We start from the raw sequence: 20,129 nt of genomic DNA, 5'->3' as shown, positions 1-20,129 counted from the left end.
CATACATAGATGCAGAAGATTCCTCTGCGCGGTGGCGTTGACCCATGCCAGGCAGCGATGTTCCGGGCTAATACCTTCATGTGAGCAGGACCACGTGCGCTCCTCTTCCTCCTGGCGCGTCTAACTTCGCTCGTGAGGTGGCCGGGTGGTTCGCGTGGCCGTGCTGTGCTGTGCTGTGCTCGGGGTTGCTCTAATTCCACTGGCGCATTCGAGGCTGTTCCTGGTTGTTGCTGCTGTGCACCCGTAAAATTGATTGCGGCGAAAGCTGGAAAGCTGCACGTTATGCTCGTGGCCTGACTTGGTATCTCTGGTCTGGTCTGGTTTGGTCTCGTCTCGTCTCGTCTGTTCTGGTCTGGTTTGCCCTGCTCCGATGGATGCTGGGAAAGCAGGAAAATGATTCCCGTTCCCAATCCCCACCGTGTCGGTGGCTGGCAGTGGCAGTGGAAGAGGGAGGGCCTGACTGGTTTTCGTGGCGTTAATATGATTTTCTTGCGTAATTTAAAATGGGGTGCTACGTTTTACTCCTTTTCCATTGCTTGTCTACTAAACTTCTTGTGCTTCTCTTAGCTATCATCTGGTCATATAAAAGATAAGCCAATATGATGTTTCTGTCCATGTCAGAGCATTGATGAAGTGTAACGACTGCTGCATAAATTTTGACATCGAAGATGAATAAACTTTGGATTATCGAACGTAGCTTCTCTTCCTGTTAATTGGTTAGACTGACAATCAGTTTCCCATCCATTGTGCTCCTCTTTTACTGATTGATTCTTTTGGCTTATCCTCTTGTAGCTGGCATAGATTACAACCATATACGTGGAGTTACCATCACAACCGTCATCCTAGGCGTATGCAGAAACTCAAAATTAGCAAACAGCTATCAATCCTGCAGCATGATATGCCGGCCCACGCCCCAAATTAGATGGACAAGTGTCACAATTCACATCATCAAGATTGCGTGGATCTTGTGCCCACACACTCGACTATATCCCATATCCCATGTACCATATACCATAACCCATAACCCATAACCCATATCACAGAGCATACATCACACATCACATATCCCATATGCAGCCCACCTTTTTGGCCAAGGCTGATTCGCTTGTCATGCTGACGATGAGGCACTCCTCGTTGGCGGCGGTGGCGGCGTGGGTGCGGGGAATTAACCCTTTTGCACACAGCAATGTGTCTATAAAAAACAATGACGGACATTGGGGACTTGGGCATAGAATAATAGTACATCAAAAATTTTACAGCAACGAAATAAAATCATTTACGCAACAACGAGACCCAAAAATAAATGCCAAGAAAGGAGTAAAGAAAACGAAAAGTTCCAGCTAGAATTTAGCTATGCTGACATTTAAATGCCCTGTAAATATAATATTAAGCCAAATAATATTCATTAACTAAAAAGTGTTTGGAATGCATATGGCAGTAAATGTTTGTATCTAATTATATGGAAGAAAGTAACAATTTAACGGCTAATTACCCTATAATTTGAGTCCTATAATCTTTTGATTCATCAGTTGGTTTCTCCGTTTTTGAGGGCTTGGAGACTCACATTAGGGTATTCGAAGACTAGAAGTGGACATCACTAAGCGGATGTAGCACGCTTATCCTTTACACACTCCCACTCTTTTGAGCCGGACATCTGGGCATTGGGTTTTATTTTTGCATTATTATTTTTACTTTATTTAAACCACACAAAATACTTAAGACGATTTTGTGTTTTGTGGCCCAAGATGTATTGCCCATGGCCAGCGGCAGAAGGAAAAGTGTGAAAAGAACTGGCAGCGGATGCTAAAAGTTTCCGCACCCCCTCTAGTTGGTTGGTTTTCTTTTTGGGGAGGGGGTGTTGAGATGGTGGAGCAGATCCGAAAGGGTAATGTGCAACATGTCCGAGCGGTTTGTGCGGCTGTCCCTCTTCGAATCGGAGCTCCAGGCGTTTGCATATGCAAAATAAGACCTCTTTCTTTCCTTACCTTTGCCAAAGACATTTGTCTCAGACAATTGAATCGGGCTCTTTGATGACAGGAGATGTTCGCAAACCGGGCATCAATAATAGACGCATAGCGCACATGTCCTTTGAAAAGGATTGGTGTCTGCTGGCAGAGTTTATGACAGTTCCATAGTCCTTCTTGGTGGAATCAGGTGGTGGCATCTCACCCACTTGGACAATGCTTAAGCATTTGCGGAATATGCGACAGCATACAAATTGAGGATTTTTATTTTCATTACGCTTTTTATGATTTACATTTTTATTTTGCCGCACGCTTTGTCCTGCGAAATGTTTTCGGCACTTTTTTTGATGCTATTTACTTATCATCGTTTTGTGGCCCTCCGCATGTTGCTCTGCAAATAGTGCGGAAACACTTAATTGTTTTAATTGCTTAAACTGGTTAATGTTTTCTTCTCTTTCTGCGGCATTACATCCATTAACAGCATTTGCATTGGCTTACAAGGTATTTGGTTAGGCGCCTCAACTTGTTTAGTTGCAGCAAACTTGGCATCACACGCTTTGCGCTGCAAGTTGCGTGGCTTTGCAGTCCGAGGTTCCACTGTACTTGCTAGCAGTGAAATTTGTGCATCTAAATCAATTGAGTATAAATAAACCCGCCATTCAAACAGTTAAGCCATCAAATCCCTTTTTATGCGTTTTCATAGTTAAATGTAAATCAGTTAAATGTAGCATATGTATTTGTGCCAACAAAACGACTCGAGGATTACATTGTTTAACAAACAGACTATTTGGTAACTAACTATTAGTAAGTCGGATTATTATTCCAAATGTAATGAGTTTGAGTCGCATAATTCGGTTAATAATTCATCTGCAGAATTACACATGTTGATATGTATTAATATACTCATACATAATTCTTAGTAAAGGCGAAAGCTCTTCAATGACGCCTACGCAATCCACGATTTTTTTCTTACCGTCATATCAAAAACATTTTGGCCACGCCCACTCTCTGGCTCACAAACGCCTACAACGCTAAAATCTATCTGACGCCAAAATGCTTAAAGCTTTGTAAAGCTTTCCAATTTCCATATTTCCATATGGATATTAAATCGAAATGTGTTAATATATTTATCTAATTCTAATTAAACCCAAAGGAAGATGACAATACTTACTTATCAAGTACCGAAAGTCTCTTTAAAGAGACCCTTTAAACTTATTTTCCAAAGAGCCCATAAATATTTTCCTAATTTAACGAGGAAGAATGAAAAGCAATGTCATTTATTTTATATTTTAATATATTTAAATTTATTTAAATTTGTCTTACATGGTTATTGACCACAATTTTACATTCATTTATATTAGTTAATGTTTTGTTTTCGCTATATCTAAGTTCATGTTCTTACGAGTATCAATGTGAAAAACTCAATTATAAAGCATTCGGCTTGCACAAGCAGAGTTCATGCATTTTAGTGCCCCACACGGATGCAAGTGCATGTCCAGATACACAGATACTATTGTATCCGTCTATGCATTAGATACAACTAACTGAAACATCAAGCCAGAGAGGCAACCAACGAGCCAACAGTAACAGTGAGGCATAACATGCAACATAAATTGGTCGCTTGACCTGCGGCAAAGTTGTTTTTTCATTTTCACGATTTCTAAACGCGTTATTCGAAATGATACCCCAAATGGAAAAAAGTGGAAGCTGAGAAAAACCGGGAGGAAGGTATTAAAAAAAAGGCAGTCATATTAAATCATGAATGTACAAGTGGGCGGACTTTCAGGGATGAAGGCTCTTTTACGACTTTGAATACCCTGTAGGTTGGAAATATTTTAAATGCACTAGTTTTCTGAAGATTTGTGTAAATTGTTTTTCAGTTTACAATTATTGATTTCATTCAGTCATTTCCTTGCAAAATTCATGTGGGGAACCAATTTTATTTTGTGGTATATATACCAAAATCTTTATTTGCCTTATGAAAGGGTATTTCAAAGCCAGAGCGCGAAAAAGTCCAACGATTGCGGAACTGCAGGATGGGGGAGTGATTTGTAAGTAAGGGCGTGGGAATGGGACTGCGAGGTCCTTGCCAGGTTGAAATAACATGGGGAATTTTTAGAAAAGCGACGACAAAACGTCGAATGAAAGATAAATAAAGAGTGCCGCCCAGGCAGTCAAAAAGAAAAATCCGTGGAAAAAGATGAAATAAAATAAGGATACAAATGTTAGAAAACGAAGCGAGTGTAAGGAGCGCCCGACGCATTGCCGGCGATAAATCAAGGTGTGGTTGTCGTTGGGGCTGTGGGTGTGGGTGCGCCACCATCACGGACTGCATCGCCAATGGAGGAGCGCGGCTAGTACATACGCCTCCATTACATGGCGTCCTGCGAACCGCCGCATCTGCAGCCGCCGCCCCCAAATTCGACCCGCCTCCCGCCGCCGTGAATCTGAATAGGATTCGGGTCGCATTGGAATTGGAATATGTTCGCATATGGCGACGAGCGATGGCGCTTAGGTGCTGGGGAATCGATTGTGATTACATTTCGGCTGCCAGCCGGGGCCGGTTCACTTGTCCACCTGGGCCGGCTCCATGGTGTACATGTCGCGCAGCAGCCGCGCAATGGGCACATTGCCGATGGTCTCCTTGAAGAACAGCGCCTCGATGGTGGCCGCCCGGATGGTGCGGAGCGAGGGGAGCAGGAGCAGCAGCCTGCCGAAGCGGGTGGCCTGGCGCGAGTAGCGCAGACGCACGTGGTCCGAGAGGATGCACTGCGCCTGATCCTGCAGCATCTCCACCGGCTGCACGTCGCACAGGCCGGCGGTCTCGGGGGCGAACAGGGCGATGGCCTTCATGCAGCCCACCTCGCTGCCGTCGGGAGTGATCTGGCGGAAGCGGCACAGGATCTCCTGGATCGTCTTCATCTCCGTCTGCGTGGCCTCGTCCTGCAGCACCCGCTCGCGGATGAGCGGTGATTCCAGTATGGGCGTTAGGTCCAGCGGTATCGTCCATTGGGCGAGGTTAAGCAGGAAGAGCTCCTTCCAAGATTCCTGGAAAAGAATGGGGGTAGATTCCATTAGCTTTCTGATTATATCAGTTATGATTCAAAAGCAGCAATACTATTTAAATCAGCAGAGTATCCCTACCTGGAGCAGCAGGTGCTGGTCGTTCTTGGAGAGCGTCTGGAAGGGCATGAGGCACTTGACCCAGCGCACCGCCATGAAGAGCAGCCGCGCCGTCGTCTCCTGCAGCATCTCCCAGGAGAGCAGCCGCGAGTCCAGCAGCTGCTGTGGGAAGAGCAGCGTGTTGTGCTGCACCTGGTACTGGATGAGCTCCTGGCACTTGTCCGGACTGAGCAGCAGTTCCAGGAAGCCGCTGGAGCTGCTGGCCGTGTTGCACGTGGAACCTACTCCCGCCCGCGGAGGTGGCGGCGTCGGCGTGGTGGGTGTCGGGGATCCGGATGTGTAGCTCGCCTGCTTGTGCTCCCCGTTATTGTTGTTATTATTGTTGTTGTTGTTGTTGCGGGCGCAGATCATGAGGGAGGCGTGGCTGGGCGGCGTGGTGGCCTCACTGAGGCTGTGCCGCGACGTCTGGCGGTGCTGCGGCGATCCCGAGGAGCTGGTCAGCGTGGGTGCCGGCGAAATGCTACCCGCACTCAGGGGCGGCGAGTTCGATGGCGACGGTGTCTCCGTTTCCACATTGACGCGCGGACTCTCGCTGCCCAGGCTGAGACCCTCCTCGCCACCAACGCTGCGCGACCCAATGCTCGAGATGGACTGGATGGAGTTGCTGGGCGAGGGCGAGGAGTAGTTGTGGTTGTTGCTGCTCGTCGAAGACGCCTGCGCCGCCGAGGCGTACGGCGTGCTGGTGGAGGAGACCACTGCCGCAACGGCTGTGGCAGTGATTCCCGGCAGCTTGCTGGCCGCCTCTGCGATCAGGTTGTGGTGCAGCAGGTGCGACGGGAAGGGCAGCGAGGTGCCGGGTCCGCTGGCCGAGATTGCGCTTGAGCTGCCGCCGGTATTGCTGACCACGCCGCCATGTGGCGCTGGCAGCGCGTGTCCATGTCCGGGATGGTGGAAGGCCGTGGCGTGCTGATGTCCGGCGGCTCCGTGGTGCAGGTGGCCAGCTGGTGGGACTGGTCCCTGCTGGGCGCCAGTGGCCGTCAGGTGGAAGCCACTGGGTGGCGCCGCCGAAGCGGGCGGATGGGTGGAGATGTGCTGCGTGTAGTTGAACGAGGCCGACACATTGGTCACCAGCGAGACGGGCATGGCGTGGTGGTGGTGGTGCAGACCGGAGGCAGCCGCTGCAGCCACTGCCGCATGATGGGCGGCCGCTGCGTGGGCGTGGTGGTGATGGTGGTGGTGGTGGTGGGCGGCTGCTGCATGGTGTGCTGCAGCGGCGGCGGCAGCAGCATGATGGTGATGGTGATGCAGTTGCGGATGCAACTTGGGTTTTCGCGGACCGCGCTCGTGCTGCACAGCTGGGGGAGAGGAAAATGGGGGTTGAGTTTTGAAAACATTTAGAAGTTCCAAATAGCAAGTGTAAATAAATAAGACGTACTCTTAGATACACAATCTTTATATTCGTTAACTACCATAGTTCCTAAGATATACAAGTTTAAAGTGAAGGATAAGCAATGTAATAGTATCGCGTATATATATATTATATTATATTAACTTCATAGCAATATTGACAATTCGCATTTTTAAATCATTGGCTTGGCATTTACATGCGACGACCCATCTGGTTTGCATAAAAACATTTCAAGTGTGTAATTGCGATAATCTGCCTCTAAGTAGTTAAATAAATAAAGTTAATTTCAAAGATACTCTTCGCTGGCTTTCCTCTCATCTTCCGCTGCTGTCCCTTTTGAAACTTTTCGGGACGGGCTTTGTGGCATGGTCGCAAAGGTTGGGCCTTAACCGATTTGGGTCAGAGGTGCGGGGAGCAGAGGGACGAAGAAATAATAAACCGATTATTAGGAAGCTGGAGATGCAAAGATACGAGCTATAAGGACACAAAGTAGCGGATTGGATAGATGAACTGTTCTCGGGCGTGAGAACTGTTCCACATGCCTCGAGCCAAAAACCTGAGCACAAAACTGGCTGTTGTGTGGCAGGAGCGGGGGCACACCATGTGTGTGTGGCTGTCATGACTTTTATTTGTTTGTAATTAAATGTATCTGTTGTAGCGCTGCGAATCTTGTAGATTGCATGACGTGGCGCAAAAGGGGTGACATTTTAATCCCCAGCTAATCGCATATGTGAGTGCGTCTCCCCGCAAAATGACTACAGTCACTTGAGAGCCTGGCTTGAGAGCCCCCAGCTTGGCTTCTTTCTGCTGCCCCGATTGTTGAAACTAGAAAAAAAGTTGCCACCTTGCCACCTAGAGCGAGAACGAGAAGAAGTCTCAAAGCTTTTAAAAGATCACAAATTTCAATTAAAGAAAATGCCAAACTCATCAAATTTTTATGCTGCGGGTTTAGCAAACTTCAGCTCCCCATTTCCGATTTCCAGCGGGACTCGAAAAAATTGCGGTTCAGCTGAATGCGAAAGAAAAGTTGAAAATACCCCCTGCGGATCTCAAACTTCAAGTTAACCCTTTGGCTGTGACTCTGACTGAAACCCCCACTTTTCTCCTATTTTTTTGTTCCCCCCCCCTCAAATACAGAAACGCGTGAAAAAGGCAACAAAATTAGCTGCCTTGGCAGGAAAAACTTAAACTAAGTACTTGTTTTTTCCACATCCTTTTTGATTTTAGCATTCTACGCTTTCTACGAACGATGCCGATTTTTTCTCGAAGAAAACTTCGGTTGAAAGGCAAGCGAAGGCAAAAGCAAAAGTAGGAAAGTAAGTTGATGAGCAAAAAGTAACGATTTACTTACTGCCAAGTTATGAAAATGGAAAATGCACAAGTCGTGTCTGCGCTCTAACACCAAACAGGAAAATCACCGCAGGCGTTTGGAAAAAGCTCACTTGAATTAAGTGGAAAATACTTTTTCAACTTTTGCGTGGTGTTTGAATATATTTGACCATTTTCAAATTTTAAAATTGCATTTGATATCATACAGCATCTTTTTAGGAGACAAGTTAGTGAATGAATGTCACAATACAAAGCTGAGTATTCCGACTATTTCATACCACAAAGGATCTAAAAAGTACATGAGCAAATAAACATTAAAAGCTACAAGTTAGTTCTAGATCATAATAGAATGAATGGGAATGCCCACCCCAATCACCTTAATTACATAATTAAAAGTGTCTATTGTGATGATTGAATGCTTGAGACGTCCGTAAGTACTTGACAATTGGCCATTTCTTACTCCATTGTGGGCCCACCAATTCCATGGGTGACTGCGCACTCGAGCAGCTTGTGCCGACACAATGTGGCCATTATGGACTATTAAGCACCCAGCTACTAGTCCTTGCAACCCCCGATGGGATCGCAAAACTGGGACTGCTGGGACACCCCTGCTTCTGCTTCCGCTCGGAGCACATCGAATCACTTCAAGTGTTTTCCTAATTTCACGGTTTATGTATCTTTTTATTTTATTTCGGTGTTACGCTTCTCGCCCTTGCCCACACACACACACACACAGACAAACACTCACAATTTGCAAACGTTGCCTTATTTACTATTAATTTGCCTGCCAAACAAACGCATTTTGATATACTCGCACTCGTATTCCTTTTCGCTGAGTTTTGATTACGACATAATAAGTATGCCCCGCATCTGCTCATTACCGTTTGCCGATTTATTTGCTTCGATTTCGGGGGCACGCAGTGCGCTTTTCAGCTTATGGGCTGCTGGGTATCCTTCGTCCTGCTCCATGCTCTCCAGCGCCATGATGCTGAGGATGATGACCATCAGTTGGTAGTTTGCGTGCGGCATCGTCGTGAAGTCGCCGTGGTCGTGGTCGTGTCTCGCCGTGGGAACTGTGCAGCTGTGTGGCAGCTCGCTTTTCCACTGCCACTTATCATTAATTTTTCCGCCGCGTTTTCCTTGGCATCCGGACATTGCGGCCTTTGTCTGCTGCTCCTGTCGCTCCTGTCGCTCCTCAGCTTCGCCGCGTTCGAAACGAGTCCTTTTCCCCCACAAACGCATGTATTTTGACATAATTGTTTTTGCTCACATGGAACATCCGCTTCCGGTCCGCTTCCCTCTGCTCTACCCTAATTAATTGATTAACTTCAGCAAATCGGTCAATATGTTCGCTATGCTTCTCCTTTTCCATTTGTCTCGCTGTCCTGCGGCGTAGGTGGTGTCCTGTGTGCCAGGGATGCGAGCCGCGTAATGAGTTGCTAATTAGATTTGTAGATTGTAATTTTTTTTCACTCGCTCTTTTCGCCAGCGGGCGTAACTTTTTGTACCACATTTCTGAAAAGCCTGGGAGGTTTTCCAGGTGTTTTCCTCTGCGGGGAAAAGTGGAAAGGGGAGGCGGCAAATTCGGGGTAAGAGAGAAACTCCTTGATTTCCGTAAGAGTTTATAAGTCAAGTGTTAATTAGATTTCATATTCATGAGATTTGCATACTTTGCCAGCTACTATTTGTCGTATAAGCATGGGAATAAAATATTCATGATCCTGTTTATTATTGCTGTTCAATGTATGGACGTTTTTTGTACGACGATTGAAAGATATCTTATAAATATCTTAATAAGAGATTACTTATATTATAATATATTTATAGGACTGTTCCTGCTAATAGTTAGATAATTCGATCGGTAAGAGATAGTTGATACTGCCATCCCATCGATTTGCTTCCTGACTCTTGGATACTGCCTGTGCATGTCCGTGTGTTTACCGCCCACTCGACGTGGAAAGTGGCTACGGACATGATGAGGCCACCGGCTTTTATGCCTCTGACTCTCATTCGAGTGGTGCTCGCCCAGTGGGTAAGTGATTTTAAATCCGCTTTTAATGTTGACACTGACACGTTTGACTCACTCACGCACACTGCAATGCAGGCAGCATGTGTATGGTGTGCATGTGTGTGTGTGGGTGTGTGGGAGTGTGGGTGTAGATGGGGTTGGGGCTGGCAGGCTGGGGTTCATGTCCATGACATGTGCAAGCCAGGCGCATTTACATGTCGCACAGTCCCTGGCGAAAGTGTATGCACATATCGTAGTAGGCTATAATGTCAATTAAGTAAAACACGCTGCACATGTGTGTCTGTGTGCGTGTGCTCCTGTGTGGGTGTGGGCGTGCGTGTGCGTGTGAATTTGCATGTGTGGGCGTGTCTCTCAGCCATGGCTTTCTGTGCCCTGCAGCCATGTGTAAATGAAATTGCGTATACGCAATGTGGCGGGGGGAATTCAACGCTGGCTCAACCGAACCGGGCGGCTTAAAAGCTACACAATAAATATCAGCAGGGTTCGACTGTATGTATGTATGTATGTACGTATGTATGTACATATATATGAATGCGTACATATGTGGAGGCGTGTGTATATGGCTGCACATCGGCAAAAATCAATACGTTAAAATGTGGTCATGAAATTAGCAGTGACTGCCTTTTGCGCCAGCGCCAAAAAGTCGTCTCCGGAATAGACATCAACAACAACAGAAGTGTGCATTGACACCATCACGAACGAAGCGATTGCCGGTTCAACACAGACTTGGCCCAAAATGGAAGCCAGGCTGGGGAACCACAGTCTGTTGACAAAAGGGCTTAAGAGCCCAGAAGTATGCAACAAAATACTTGAACAACTAGGAGTGTACACTCCTAGGTGCTAGTGACACCGGGAAACACCAACAGAAACTAAGACCACTCCATTCTGCAGTCCTTTTCAATGGGTTTACACTTGGCTGAATCTTGCAAAAGGTTTCCGCTCGTCCACTTGGGATTGTCTCAGTTTTCTGTCTGTTTGTCCTTTCGTCTTGCCTTGCCTAATCCTTGCCAGAAACTGTGGGCCGAGAAAGTTGCCTTCGTTAAGCGCAAAAGTTAAAGTTGGTACACATCGACTCAAGTCGAGAAGACTGGATTCCAATGCACATTATGCCTCGCAACGGAAATCAAAGGACAGTTATAAATCTTATTCCAATATTGATTAATAAACTGAGACAAGCCGACCTGCTGCAGACTGAACTAATTTCATTGGTTTTCCTGGCAAGAAAATGCCAAACTAACTTTAACAATTGAAAAGTAGGTATAGGGTAAGAAGTAAACAATCCAAAATGACCCAAAAGTAAGAAAATTACATCTTTTATTTTCCTGTTCATACTTAAATCTGACCGAGTTTCAGTTTTAGGGCTTTTAAAGTATAGATTTCCGAATAATGCTTTGCTTTAGTATTTATAATTATTTGGTTTAATTTGCCTATAAAAGTTGGAGGCTTCACCCAATAGCTTCGAAGCTTATTACCCATACGCACCGTTTCCCTTAAGCATGGAATTTTTTTTTCTTCAATGAAACTTGCTGGGTAGAACTTCTACTACTTGGTTCCTAAGATTTTACAAACAAATATAAATAGTTTTTGTAGGTAAACAAATTATTTAATACAGTTTTGTATTGAGTAATAACCCCCAAAACATAATAGATTCAACTTATAATCAAATACTGGTATTGTAAAAATATTGTCCCAAATCCTCCTTTTGTAACTTCGAGTGTAGAATGTCTCCATTATGGATATTTACACATTTTCTCGGCCATTATAAGCATCATTACATATCACTTTTCGGCTCATCACACACCCGGGGGAATAATGACCCCATCATTATTGCACGCCCACTTTGCGGAGCTCGGAGCTGAAAGGAGCTTTTTAAGAATGGGATTCGAGAAGCGACACAAATCACTCAAAATGAGAAATCCGCTTAAATCGCCGCGTAAATATTGGCAAAGAAAAAGAAAGTGAAAAACTGTCTGGTGGTTCAGGAGGGTCGCTACGTGTAGTATGCGTGCTGATGGTGCTGACACTTTGGGGTATACAAATGCAAATACCATTAAATGTGACAAGTGGCAACATAATTTGTAAGGAGCGCTCTTGTCGTCCCTTCCATTTTTTCTCCAACCAACAATCCGTATCCGTATCCTCCCCGCCGGGATATTAGCATACAAAGTAGCCAACACTTGTAATTCTGTCAGCCGGCTGGGGGAGGCAGTTCTGGTTCTGAATTCTGAATTGTGAAAGCTTTGATAGCGAAACGTGCGACGTCTGTCATATTTTCCCATAATAACTTATTTGTCAGCCCCAAAGTACGCTGGCATGCTGATTGGTCAGCTGAAAACTGTCAAATTGCCATTACGTTTGGGGAACCGAGGAAAGTCTAATAATTGTTTAACTTGATATATTATAAACTTGATATATTTGTGCGACTAAGAAGAAGTTGCTTTCAAAGGCTCATTATGTATATTCGACTTGCTATGACAACTTTATTTGCAATTCTTAGATATGTAAATCTACTTTAGCTGTCTTAATAATTAATAACTAATTAATAATAATTAATAACTAACCAACAGAAACGAATAATGAGAAAACTGAGAACGGCAAAACAACCATCGGAACTTCTTTCAATACCCAAAACCCCCACCACAGTCATAAGGCCAGCGACCCCCAACAAGTTCACTACTTGCATGACCCACCCAATCCAAACTCACAAAAATGTTACACAAACGTGCCTTGAACGATTTTTGTGGCTTTTTTGCTTTCTGCTCTAAACAACAAAAGCATTTTGTCTGGGGAAACTAGAATGGCGTTAGGGCGGAGCATTTTTCTGGGGGTACATATAGCACATGGGGTGGGTGCCAAAGTGTGCTGTATGTGGGGGTGTGGGGCTTGTGGAAGATGTGTGAATTGTTTGGCGTCCATGGCTGTTTGTTGTTTATTTACGGAACCAGCCAAGAAAAACCCCAAAAAGGCAGCCCAACATGAGGCTTTGTAGCGGCAAACTAAGAAAATATCGCAAGGAATGTGAGGAACATGTGTGTACATCTCTCCGCATGCTCATATCCTTATATCGCTGTCGTTTTGGATGTTTTCGGGCTCCCCGAATTTATTTGGGGACTTGGACTTGAAAACTACAGTTTTTGTCGTAATGATGGACATCTAAGAAGTATTCTGAAACCCAAAAAAGCCATTTAAGATTATGAAGTTTAACCATTTGCAATTCTCATGTAGAATCAACGAATTGAAAGTGAACTTTATTTTAAGTTTATCACTTTTTACATCTTTGGTACACTTATATACATCTTGCAATTATAGATTAGATTATTATCCGTACTGTATTAAATCCTTTATAGAGAACATTGCTGTCGGTTACCATTCTAATCGCTATAATGCCATCCTGTTTTTTTCAGTTGTGCTTTTTTTTGTGGGTAGCTCTAGTTTTCACTTGGGTGGTGGCAAAGGACCCTTTCCGTTGCTGGGTTCAGCCCGTTTCCCCTCATCTCGGTGCACAAGCCAGCATCGCTGCGAAGGTCCTTGGGTTGACTGACGTCTAAGTTCGAGCTTTGGGCATCATCAGTTGATTGTCAATACATTTTAGTCGCATTTTCAGCGAACGGATAATGCGTGTAATCCGCTATTAAGTGCACATTGTCAATCGACCCTCACGCCTCACAACCACCCACCGCTCATCGCCCACCCAAAAGAGTGGCCTTTGCGTGTGAGAAAATCTGCTGCGATTCTCACGCTGCTCTGCTGCTTTGCTGCTCGGGTCCCTTGTTTCTGGCCCGGCTCTTCTGTGCAGTGAACCCATCAATGGCAGCTCCTGAATACTGAATACCAAATACAGAGCACTGAATACTGGCGTCCACGAGATGAGTTTGGCTCCTGGATGTAGTCGACCAAAGTCCGCACCCCTGCACCGACTGCCAACTGCCAACTGGCAGTTGATACGGAGAATGTTCGTCGCTATTATGTGTTTTTATGCTACATTTAATGTTGGCTTAAGAGCTTTAAAGCTAGCATTGTTGCATTGAGCTGTGTTCTCGGTTTGGTCATGGCTATCCGACTGCCGATTACCGCCTGAGTGGGAGACTTTCGTTCGATATCCAAATTTGAGCTTCTTTGGTTGCTGCGTTTCTGAATCAGTGGGAAATTCGTCTGCAGACTGACAAACTTTTTCACATTTGGATTATAGCTTAGCACGTCTAATAGCCTATATATTCTTATTTGTATTATTATTATTATATGTGTTCCAAATGCATTGCCCTTTCCCTGCTTTTAAAAATCAGTACAATTTGATCTTCCACAAATCAGTTTAAACACTTTCCCCCATGAAGGTTTCTGCTCCCGAGGCACGACCGCAGGATTGGGGCTCGCATAATTTATAATCAGCTTAATGACAAATTCAGCCAAAATTCAAATGTCATTTTCTGGGGTCTGGCCACAAGTGCTGGCAAGGCGGGAGCCACCGGCATTTCGGTTTCCCCCACTTTTAATGTAATTTATGCCCAAAAGCCTTGGCGAAAACAGGCTTCTCGAGCTAATTTGCTGCATAATTAAGTGTATTTGGCAAGTAAAACAATACTTGTGGGCCCGAGAAAGGGAGCGAATTGATGGTATGGCTGTCCTGGTGGTACTTACCATCCTTGTTCATGGCCGACTGGAAGCACTTGGCCAGGCGACAGGCGCGACACTGGTTCCGGTGGGTCTTGTCCACCGGACACCGACCCTTGAGATCGCCGGTGGCCTTACAGGTGTAAATCCGATTGCGATGGATGCTCCGCTTGAAAAAACCCGAGCAGCCTGCAAAAGGGATTAGCTAAGCTTACACTGTTGTCGACTCGATCTGCTCCAGGACTCACCATCGCAGCTGTAGATGCCATAGTGCTTGCCGGAGCTGCGATCGCCACACACCTTGCAGGGAATGTCCAACAGGCGATCGCCCGCTGGAAAAAAGGATAATGGGGAAAATATAATAGCTGTGGATTGCTTGACAGGGCTAGTAAACATTATAATAAGTTAAGAAAAGTTATTGTATCACTCCAATTTAAGATAATATAAATGATAGGAATAAGCTTCTTGACGAGTTTGGACCATTTGCTTCTTATAGAATAGTTACCAACTGTTTTAAGATACAAAATGATACATTTGATTGTGTTCATTGTGTTTCAAATGTATGACCCTGGAAATATAAGCTGCCTTGTGCGACAACAATGGCAAGTAAGTGTATTTAATCATTGGCATATTTAACTTTTATTAAGAGCTAATCCTGCCGAAACTCGTGCGTCCTGTGAAAACCAGTGAGTCACGCCCAAGGAATGCTGCCTACTTTGCGGCGCTGCTTGGAGAGTGTTTGTCGCGGATTAGCTTGTGAAAATGGCCCGCACACGCCCACATCCTGGGTGGAGTAGTGAGCAGGAGCAGGATGGCAGGATGGCGGGATGGCGGGATGGCGGGATGACAGCCCTTTGACTGGCACGCTTCGCAAATTAAGTTCAACACTCGGCACTTGTCAAAATAAAACGCTCGCCCTTTGTTGCGGTCCTTTGTCCTGTGACATTTGACATATTGTCGCTGGTGAAGTTCGCTCGGTTGTGGCTATGGTTTTTGGTTTTGGGTCGCCGTTCGGTTGGCGCGTGTTGCCAATTTTCACACCCTCCGGATCGGCAATTGTCCGCAGCGTGTTAACACCTCTCGAGTGGCCTTTTTCTGGGGTTGCACCCGATTCATATTCGGATTGGGAATCGGAATCTGGAGGACCACTGACACCTTGGGCCACAGACCTTTTTCAGCCCGTTGTTTTCTTTTTTAAATTTCGCTATTGTTGATTTTACATATTTCTGTTTACTTATGCCATCACTTCCTACTTGGGAACCCCTTTTTTATTTGGCAGTTGGCCGGTGTGCGGGTTATGTCTTTATATTAAACATATTCAATATGCTTTTTGCATTTTTATGGAAATCTCGGACATGTTTAGATAGGCAAAAAGCCTGTCGGGTGTGGGAAAAACGTGAGGGGCTTGCATTATCGGCGTGAGAGCTTCGGAATAGGTCATTTGAAAATCAGAGTGTCGTGGGAGACCAAGAGGAAATTCAATTACTAATGCCTTAATTGAAAAAACATCGAAAACCGAAATGAAAGGTTTTTCTAAATTACTATCTAGCTGTACCATTTTTCTCAGCGAGCCAATCGCTTCTTGAATATAGTTCCTATAGGATAACGAGAAAATGTACTTTTCAACTAGTTATGACTTTAAATGACATCTAATAAACTAGCGATGTTTGTAATGTTCTCTATGGCTGTTAAAAAGTATCTCTATAAAACTATGTTTGCGCTAAAAAGATTTAAACTTTTCCATATATCACTTAAAGTGTTCCCATGGAAGCTGTAGGACGTAACTATGCAATTTTAAAACTTGAAACATTTGGTTTGGTTTTAAAAGTAACTCGCAGACGCATCGATACAGACAGATATACATGGCTACACATAGGTTTGCCTCATGATTCTGTCAAGAATTTTCAGAATGTTTAGTGAGAAAGTGTAATATTTTTGGTAGAACGGAATTATACATCTAATTTTGTAAGCTGGTAAAAAATTTTCACAAATAAAGGTTGAATAAACGTGAACATTTACTAGTTTAATTTCCTTCCATTTCTAAGTGTTTCTGTAACTAAGATTACTTATAATGTGAGTCCTTGATATTGTTCATCTATCTGAGTTTACAATTTGTATAAATTATAAACAATTACTTTGTGGTTTTACAATATGTACACGTATCGTTTTCCCCTTATGAGAACCACCATGACTATATTTTAATTTCAGTTAACAGGCCATACCAATATTTGAAAAAAATTTAAAATTTTAAATTTAAACCATCGCTTGTTTACTTTAGATTAAGGCTAAATAACGTGGATTGCTCATAAAAGATTTGCGTGAAAACATATTTTCAATTGCCGGCGGTATCCCCAGATGAGGTTCATGGAAAATTCCGACGCATTTCGTACCTGTGCCCATTTTCCGTTGGTGGAAGTATTTGAACCCTAACGTATCCAGTTTGCTTCGATTTACGTTCCGCACTTCACACTTTAAATTTGAATGGGGAATAGTGCTTGACTATATGGAGATTTGTTTGGAATTTTTTGTATCACCGGTGCACAATGTCACTTGCAATTTTAGAATCTTTTCAGATGTTCAGATGTTGAGATGCCGACGCGATTCGCTGCCGCTGGAATCAGAGTTCTGAAATCGGAAACCTGCTGCGGACGCAAATGCGGATCGCCTGGGCTGACGGACCAACTGCGAATGAAACGGGAAGCTAAGGCTGGCAGAGCCAGCAGCGAACAGACCGCCAATTACGAAAGTGAAGCTGCCAAGGAGAGGTCCTTTTTTGCAGTCAATTTGACAGGAGGGCGAGCCAAGCCAAAGGCAGTAGCCACCCCCACCCGCAATCCCACACCCATCCACTCCCCTCTCCCTCCCCCCCAGCAAAGCCACAAACGGAAAAGCGAAAAACCCAGTTGAGATGGGAAAATGAAAAGCGGCGCGCTTGCCGAGAATCGAGAGTTGAGAGTCGAGAGCCGACAACCCAAAAAACGAACAAAAACAAACAGAACAAAAAAAAAAAAGGAGACCAAACGAAAGTCGAAAATTTACGAAAAGCTACCAAATGTTACATTTCATCCCCTGATAGTGGACCAAAAGCGACCGACCAGCCCAGCCACCCAGCCACCCAACCACCCAACCACCCATAGACCCACCCACCCATTCACTCTCCCATGTCGGCGTGAAGTCCTCGAAGAGAGTGCGAAAGAGAGCCGAGGGAGGAGAGCGAGGAGTGGCGGGTAACCAACCGGAAAACGCCCTTTTTTCAGTGCCCCGGCCTGATGCGATTACAGCAAATGAGGGGACTTCCTGCCGTCCACCATTTTTGTTTTTTCCCGCTCACCAACACACACACACACACACCAACACACTCACCAGCACACTGGCCACCCAACCAGCTGCACACGCACACAAGCGCAGCGGCGCTCGGCACGCACACTGGCGCACATATCCTGTGGCTTTCGACAATTCACCACAAAATGTCAAGAATGACGAAAAGCTAGCCGTGGAACGGCTGCGACATTGTATTGGTATGTGCTGGCGCCGTCCTGCTCCCACAGCCTGCCCTCGGATGTCCTGCTCCTGTGCAAGCTCCTGTGCTTGCCAAACATCCTTCGTCGGCAGAGATGCTCAGCTCTCCTGGCTTCTCTCGCTTTTTTCTACGCTTTTTGCTCTTTGCTTGGCGCAATCCGGCGCTTGTAGGCTGTCGGATTATTAGTTCTAAAGTCAGGACCTCTCCTCTTTCGACGAAAGGGCGCTGCTCCGTTTGGGGTACATTTAACCGAACGAGTCATTTGATAATCGGAGCGATGGGCTGCAGCAAATTACTTCGATTAAGGATGTGTAGCCGGAAAAGAAGCAACGTTAACATACATTTATGAATTCGGTAATCTATTAAAACAGTGTATTAGAGAATAAACCACTAAACGGAGGAGATCTATGCTCAACAAGAAAGGATATTAACACATTTATTATATGTAGTTTTAATATCAGAAACGATCCATAAATCAGTAATCTTGAAAGATTCCAATTAAATGTTTTGCATACATCTTGAATTAGATATGATGATTCCAATTAAATGATAGAGTATTTCTCTATTTGGTGACTTGTAGACTGTAGACTTGTAGAAAAGGTGTATTATTTTACTATTTACTGCTGCCAGGACCCTATCGCAAGCGGAGGGTAAGGATCCATATAGCCGGATAGCATTAGACGTGTGAAAGGATGTGAAAGGATATATAGCACTCAGACATCTATTCCTGCACATGGTTCAGTGTGCGTGGTAGTGTTTTTGGGTTTTTGGGATTCCACAATGGCGTTTCCCCAGCCGTCACTGGTGGCCGGAGTAACTATGGCTATCGAAATCGCAATCGCAATCGCTGCTCGGTCGGTTGTTGGTATGTTGATAGGGGTTGATTTACTGACTCTCATCCAAATTGAAGTGACTTCTGCGACAGTGTGAGCGAGGGGGGTGAGCTCCGAGCTCACCCACACAACCGCGCAGCAAGACGTTCTGGCACATGACACTCGGCTTAGAGGGTGGAGTCTTGTAAGTCGATTCGGCGTGGGTCTCAGGATAAGCCCCGTGTCCATTACACAGCCCATTTGGCTGACTCTGCTCCCAGGGGCCGGCCCACCGGTCGTATATAAGGCAGCCCCCCCAACGCACAGTGCCCCATCCACGAGTGCGATCCTGCGGTTATATTAACCAGTCAGAACGCAAAGTCATTTGCAGCAACGACGTGAGCGTCGCCGTCGGTCGTAACTCAACCACCCACAACCCACCACCCACTGCCTGCCATCCCCACTCCCCTGCCCGCCCCTCGCCGCACACATGGCAAATTTGCGGCATCAAGAAGTCGCATTTTTCTATGCCACCCCACCCCATCAGCATTTGTGCTCTCTTTCGCTCCAACAACCCCGACTCGTCCTGGTCTCTGCCGCGTGCCTGTGTGTGTGTGTGAGGCTAGGCCACGCCCCCGAGGCAGGGAAAACTCACCACTTGCCGGAAAACCAGCGCCTGCGCCTGCTCAGTTCGAACTGGAGTTCGAAAGGCACAGGAGGCTTGGGGATTTTATTTCTCTGCCTGTCGCGTATGCTGCTGCCAGTTGTTCATTCCATTTGGCCCTTTCAAACAAATCGGAAGTCCGTCCAGTAAACCGTAAAAAAAAACACCAATTTTTTTATAAAAATTAAAGGGCTGAATTACATACAAAAGTGTCAGGTATGTTGAGAAATAATAATAATAATATTGTGCTAACAGTAAGATTTCAGTGAGCATGGACGGCTTCTACGGTAACCACAGTTGCGGCTCCAACAACGGCGGCTACTACTCGCAGAGTCCGCGAAGCGGCAACTGCGGATCATGTGGCAACTGCCCCGGTGGCCAATGCCCCCGAATGGAGGCGGGTGGTAGTGGCTGCGGCACTCGAGGCCCCAGCCAGCCGGGTTGTCCTGGCGGCAACTGTTGTCCCGGCGGACGATGTTCGCTCGGAAAGTCGCGCTCCAATCGAGACTGGCAGTATGGTGGACGCTAGCACCAAAGAGTTGGCGCTTCCCAGCCCTGCAAACTGAACGCCTACGACTGGACTTCCACGCTCATCTTACCCGAATAGCTGCACAGGAACCAGATTAGGTGAACATCATATTACATCGTAATCGAGAGGAAGTCGACTCGGAC

At 45.6% G+C, this 20,129-nt stretch overlaps 2 protein-coding genes across 2 annotated transcripts; one reads left to right on the top strand and one right to left on the bottom strand.

Annotated features, from left to right (window-relative positions):
• Positions 1–3,908: 3,908 nt before the first annotated feature.
• Positions 3,909–16,861, bottom strand: LOC122611965 (protein dissatisfaction). The gene is made up of 5 exons (XM_043785403.1): positions 16,852–16,861; positions 14,710–14,793; positions 14,489–14,650; positions 5,109–6,442; positions 3,909–5,012 (listed from the first exon to the last, which is right to left on the bottom strand). Exons 1-5 carry the CDS (start codon positions 16,859–16,861, stop codon positions 4,530–4,532), a joined length of 2,073 nt encoding a protein of 690 aa, XP_043641338.1. The 3' UTR covers positions 3,909–4,529.
• A 2,659-nt stretch (positions 16,862–19,520) lies between these two features.
• LOC122626458 (keratin-associated protein 5-4) lies at positions 19,521–20,128 on the top strand. Its single transcript, XM_043806730.1, has 2 exons — positions 19,521–19,673; positions 19,724–20,128. The coding sequence occupies exon 2, from the start codon at positions 19,729–19,731 to the stop codon at positions 19,984–19,986; it is 258 nt and encodes an 85-aa protein (XP_043662665.1). The 5' UTR covers positions 19,521–19,673; positions 19,724–19,728; the 3' UTR covers positions 19,987–20,128.
• The last annotated feature ends 1 nt before the right edge of the window (position 20,129 follows it).

Source organism: Drosophila teissieri, chromosome 2L (assembly GCF_016746235.2).
Source record: "Drosophila teissieri strain GT53w chromosome 2L, Prin_Dtei_1.1, whole genome shotgun sequence".
NCBI classification, from domain to species: Eukaryota; Metazoa; Arthropoda; class Insecta; order Diptera; family Drosophilidae; genus Drosophila; species Drosophila teissieri.
Note: the sequence above shows the minus strand (reverse complement) of the source record. Positions and strands in the feature narration are given on the sequence as shown.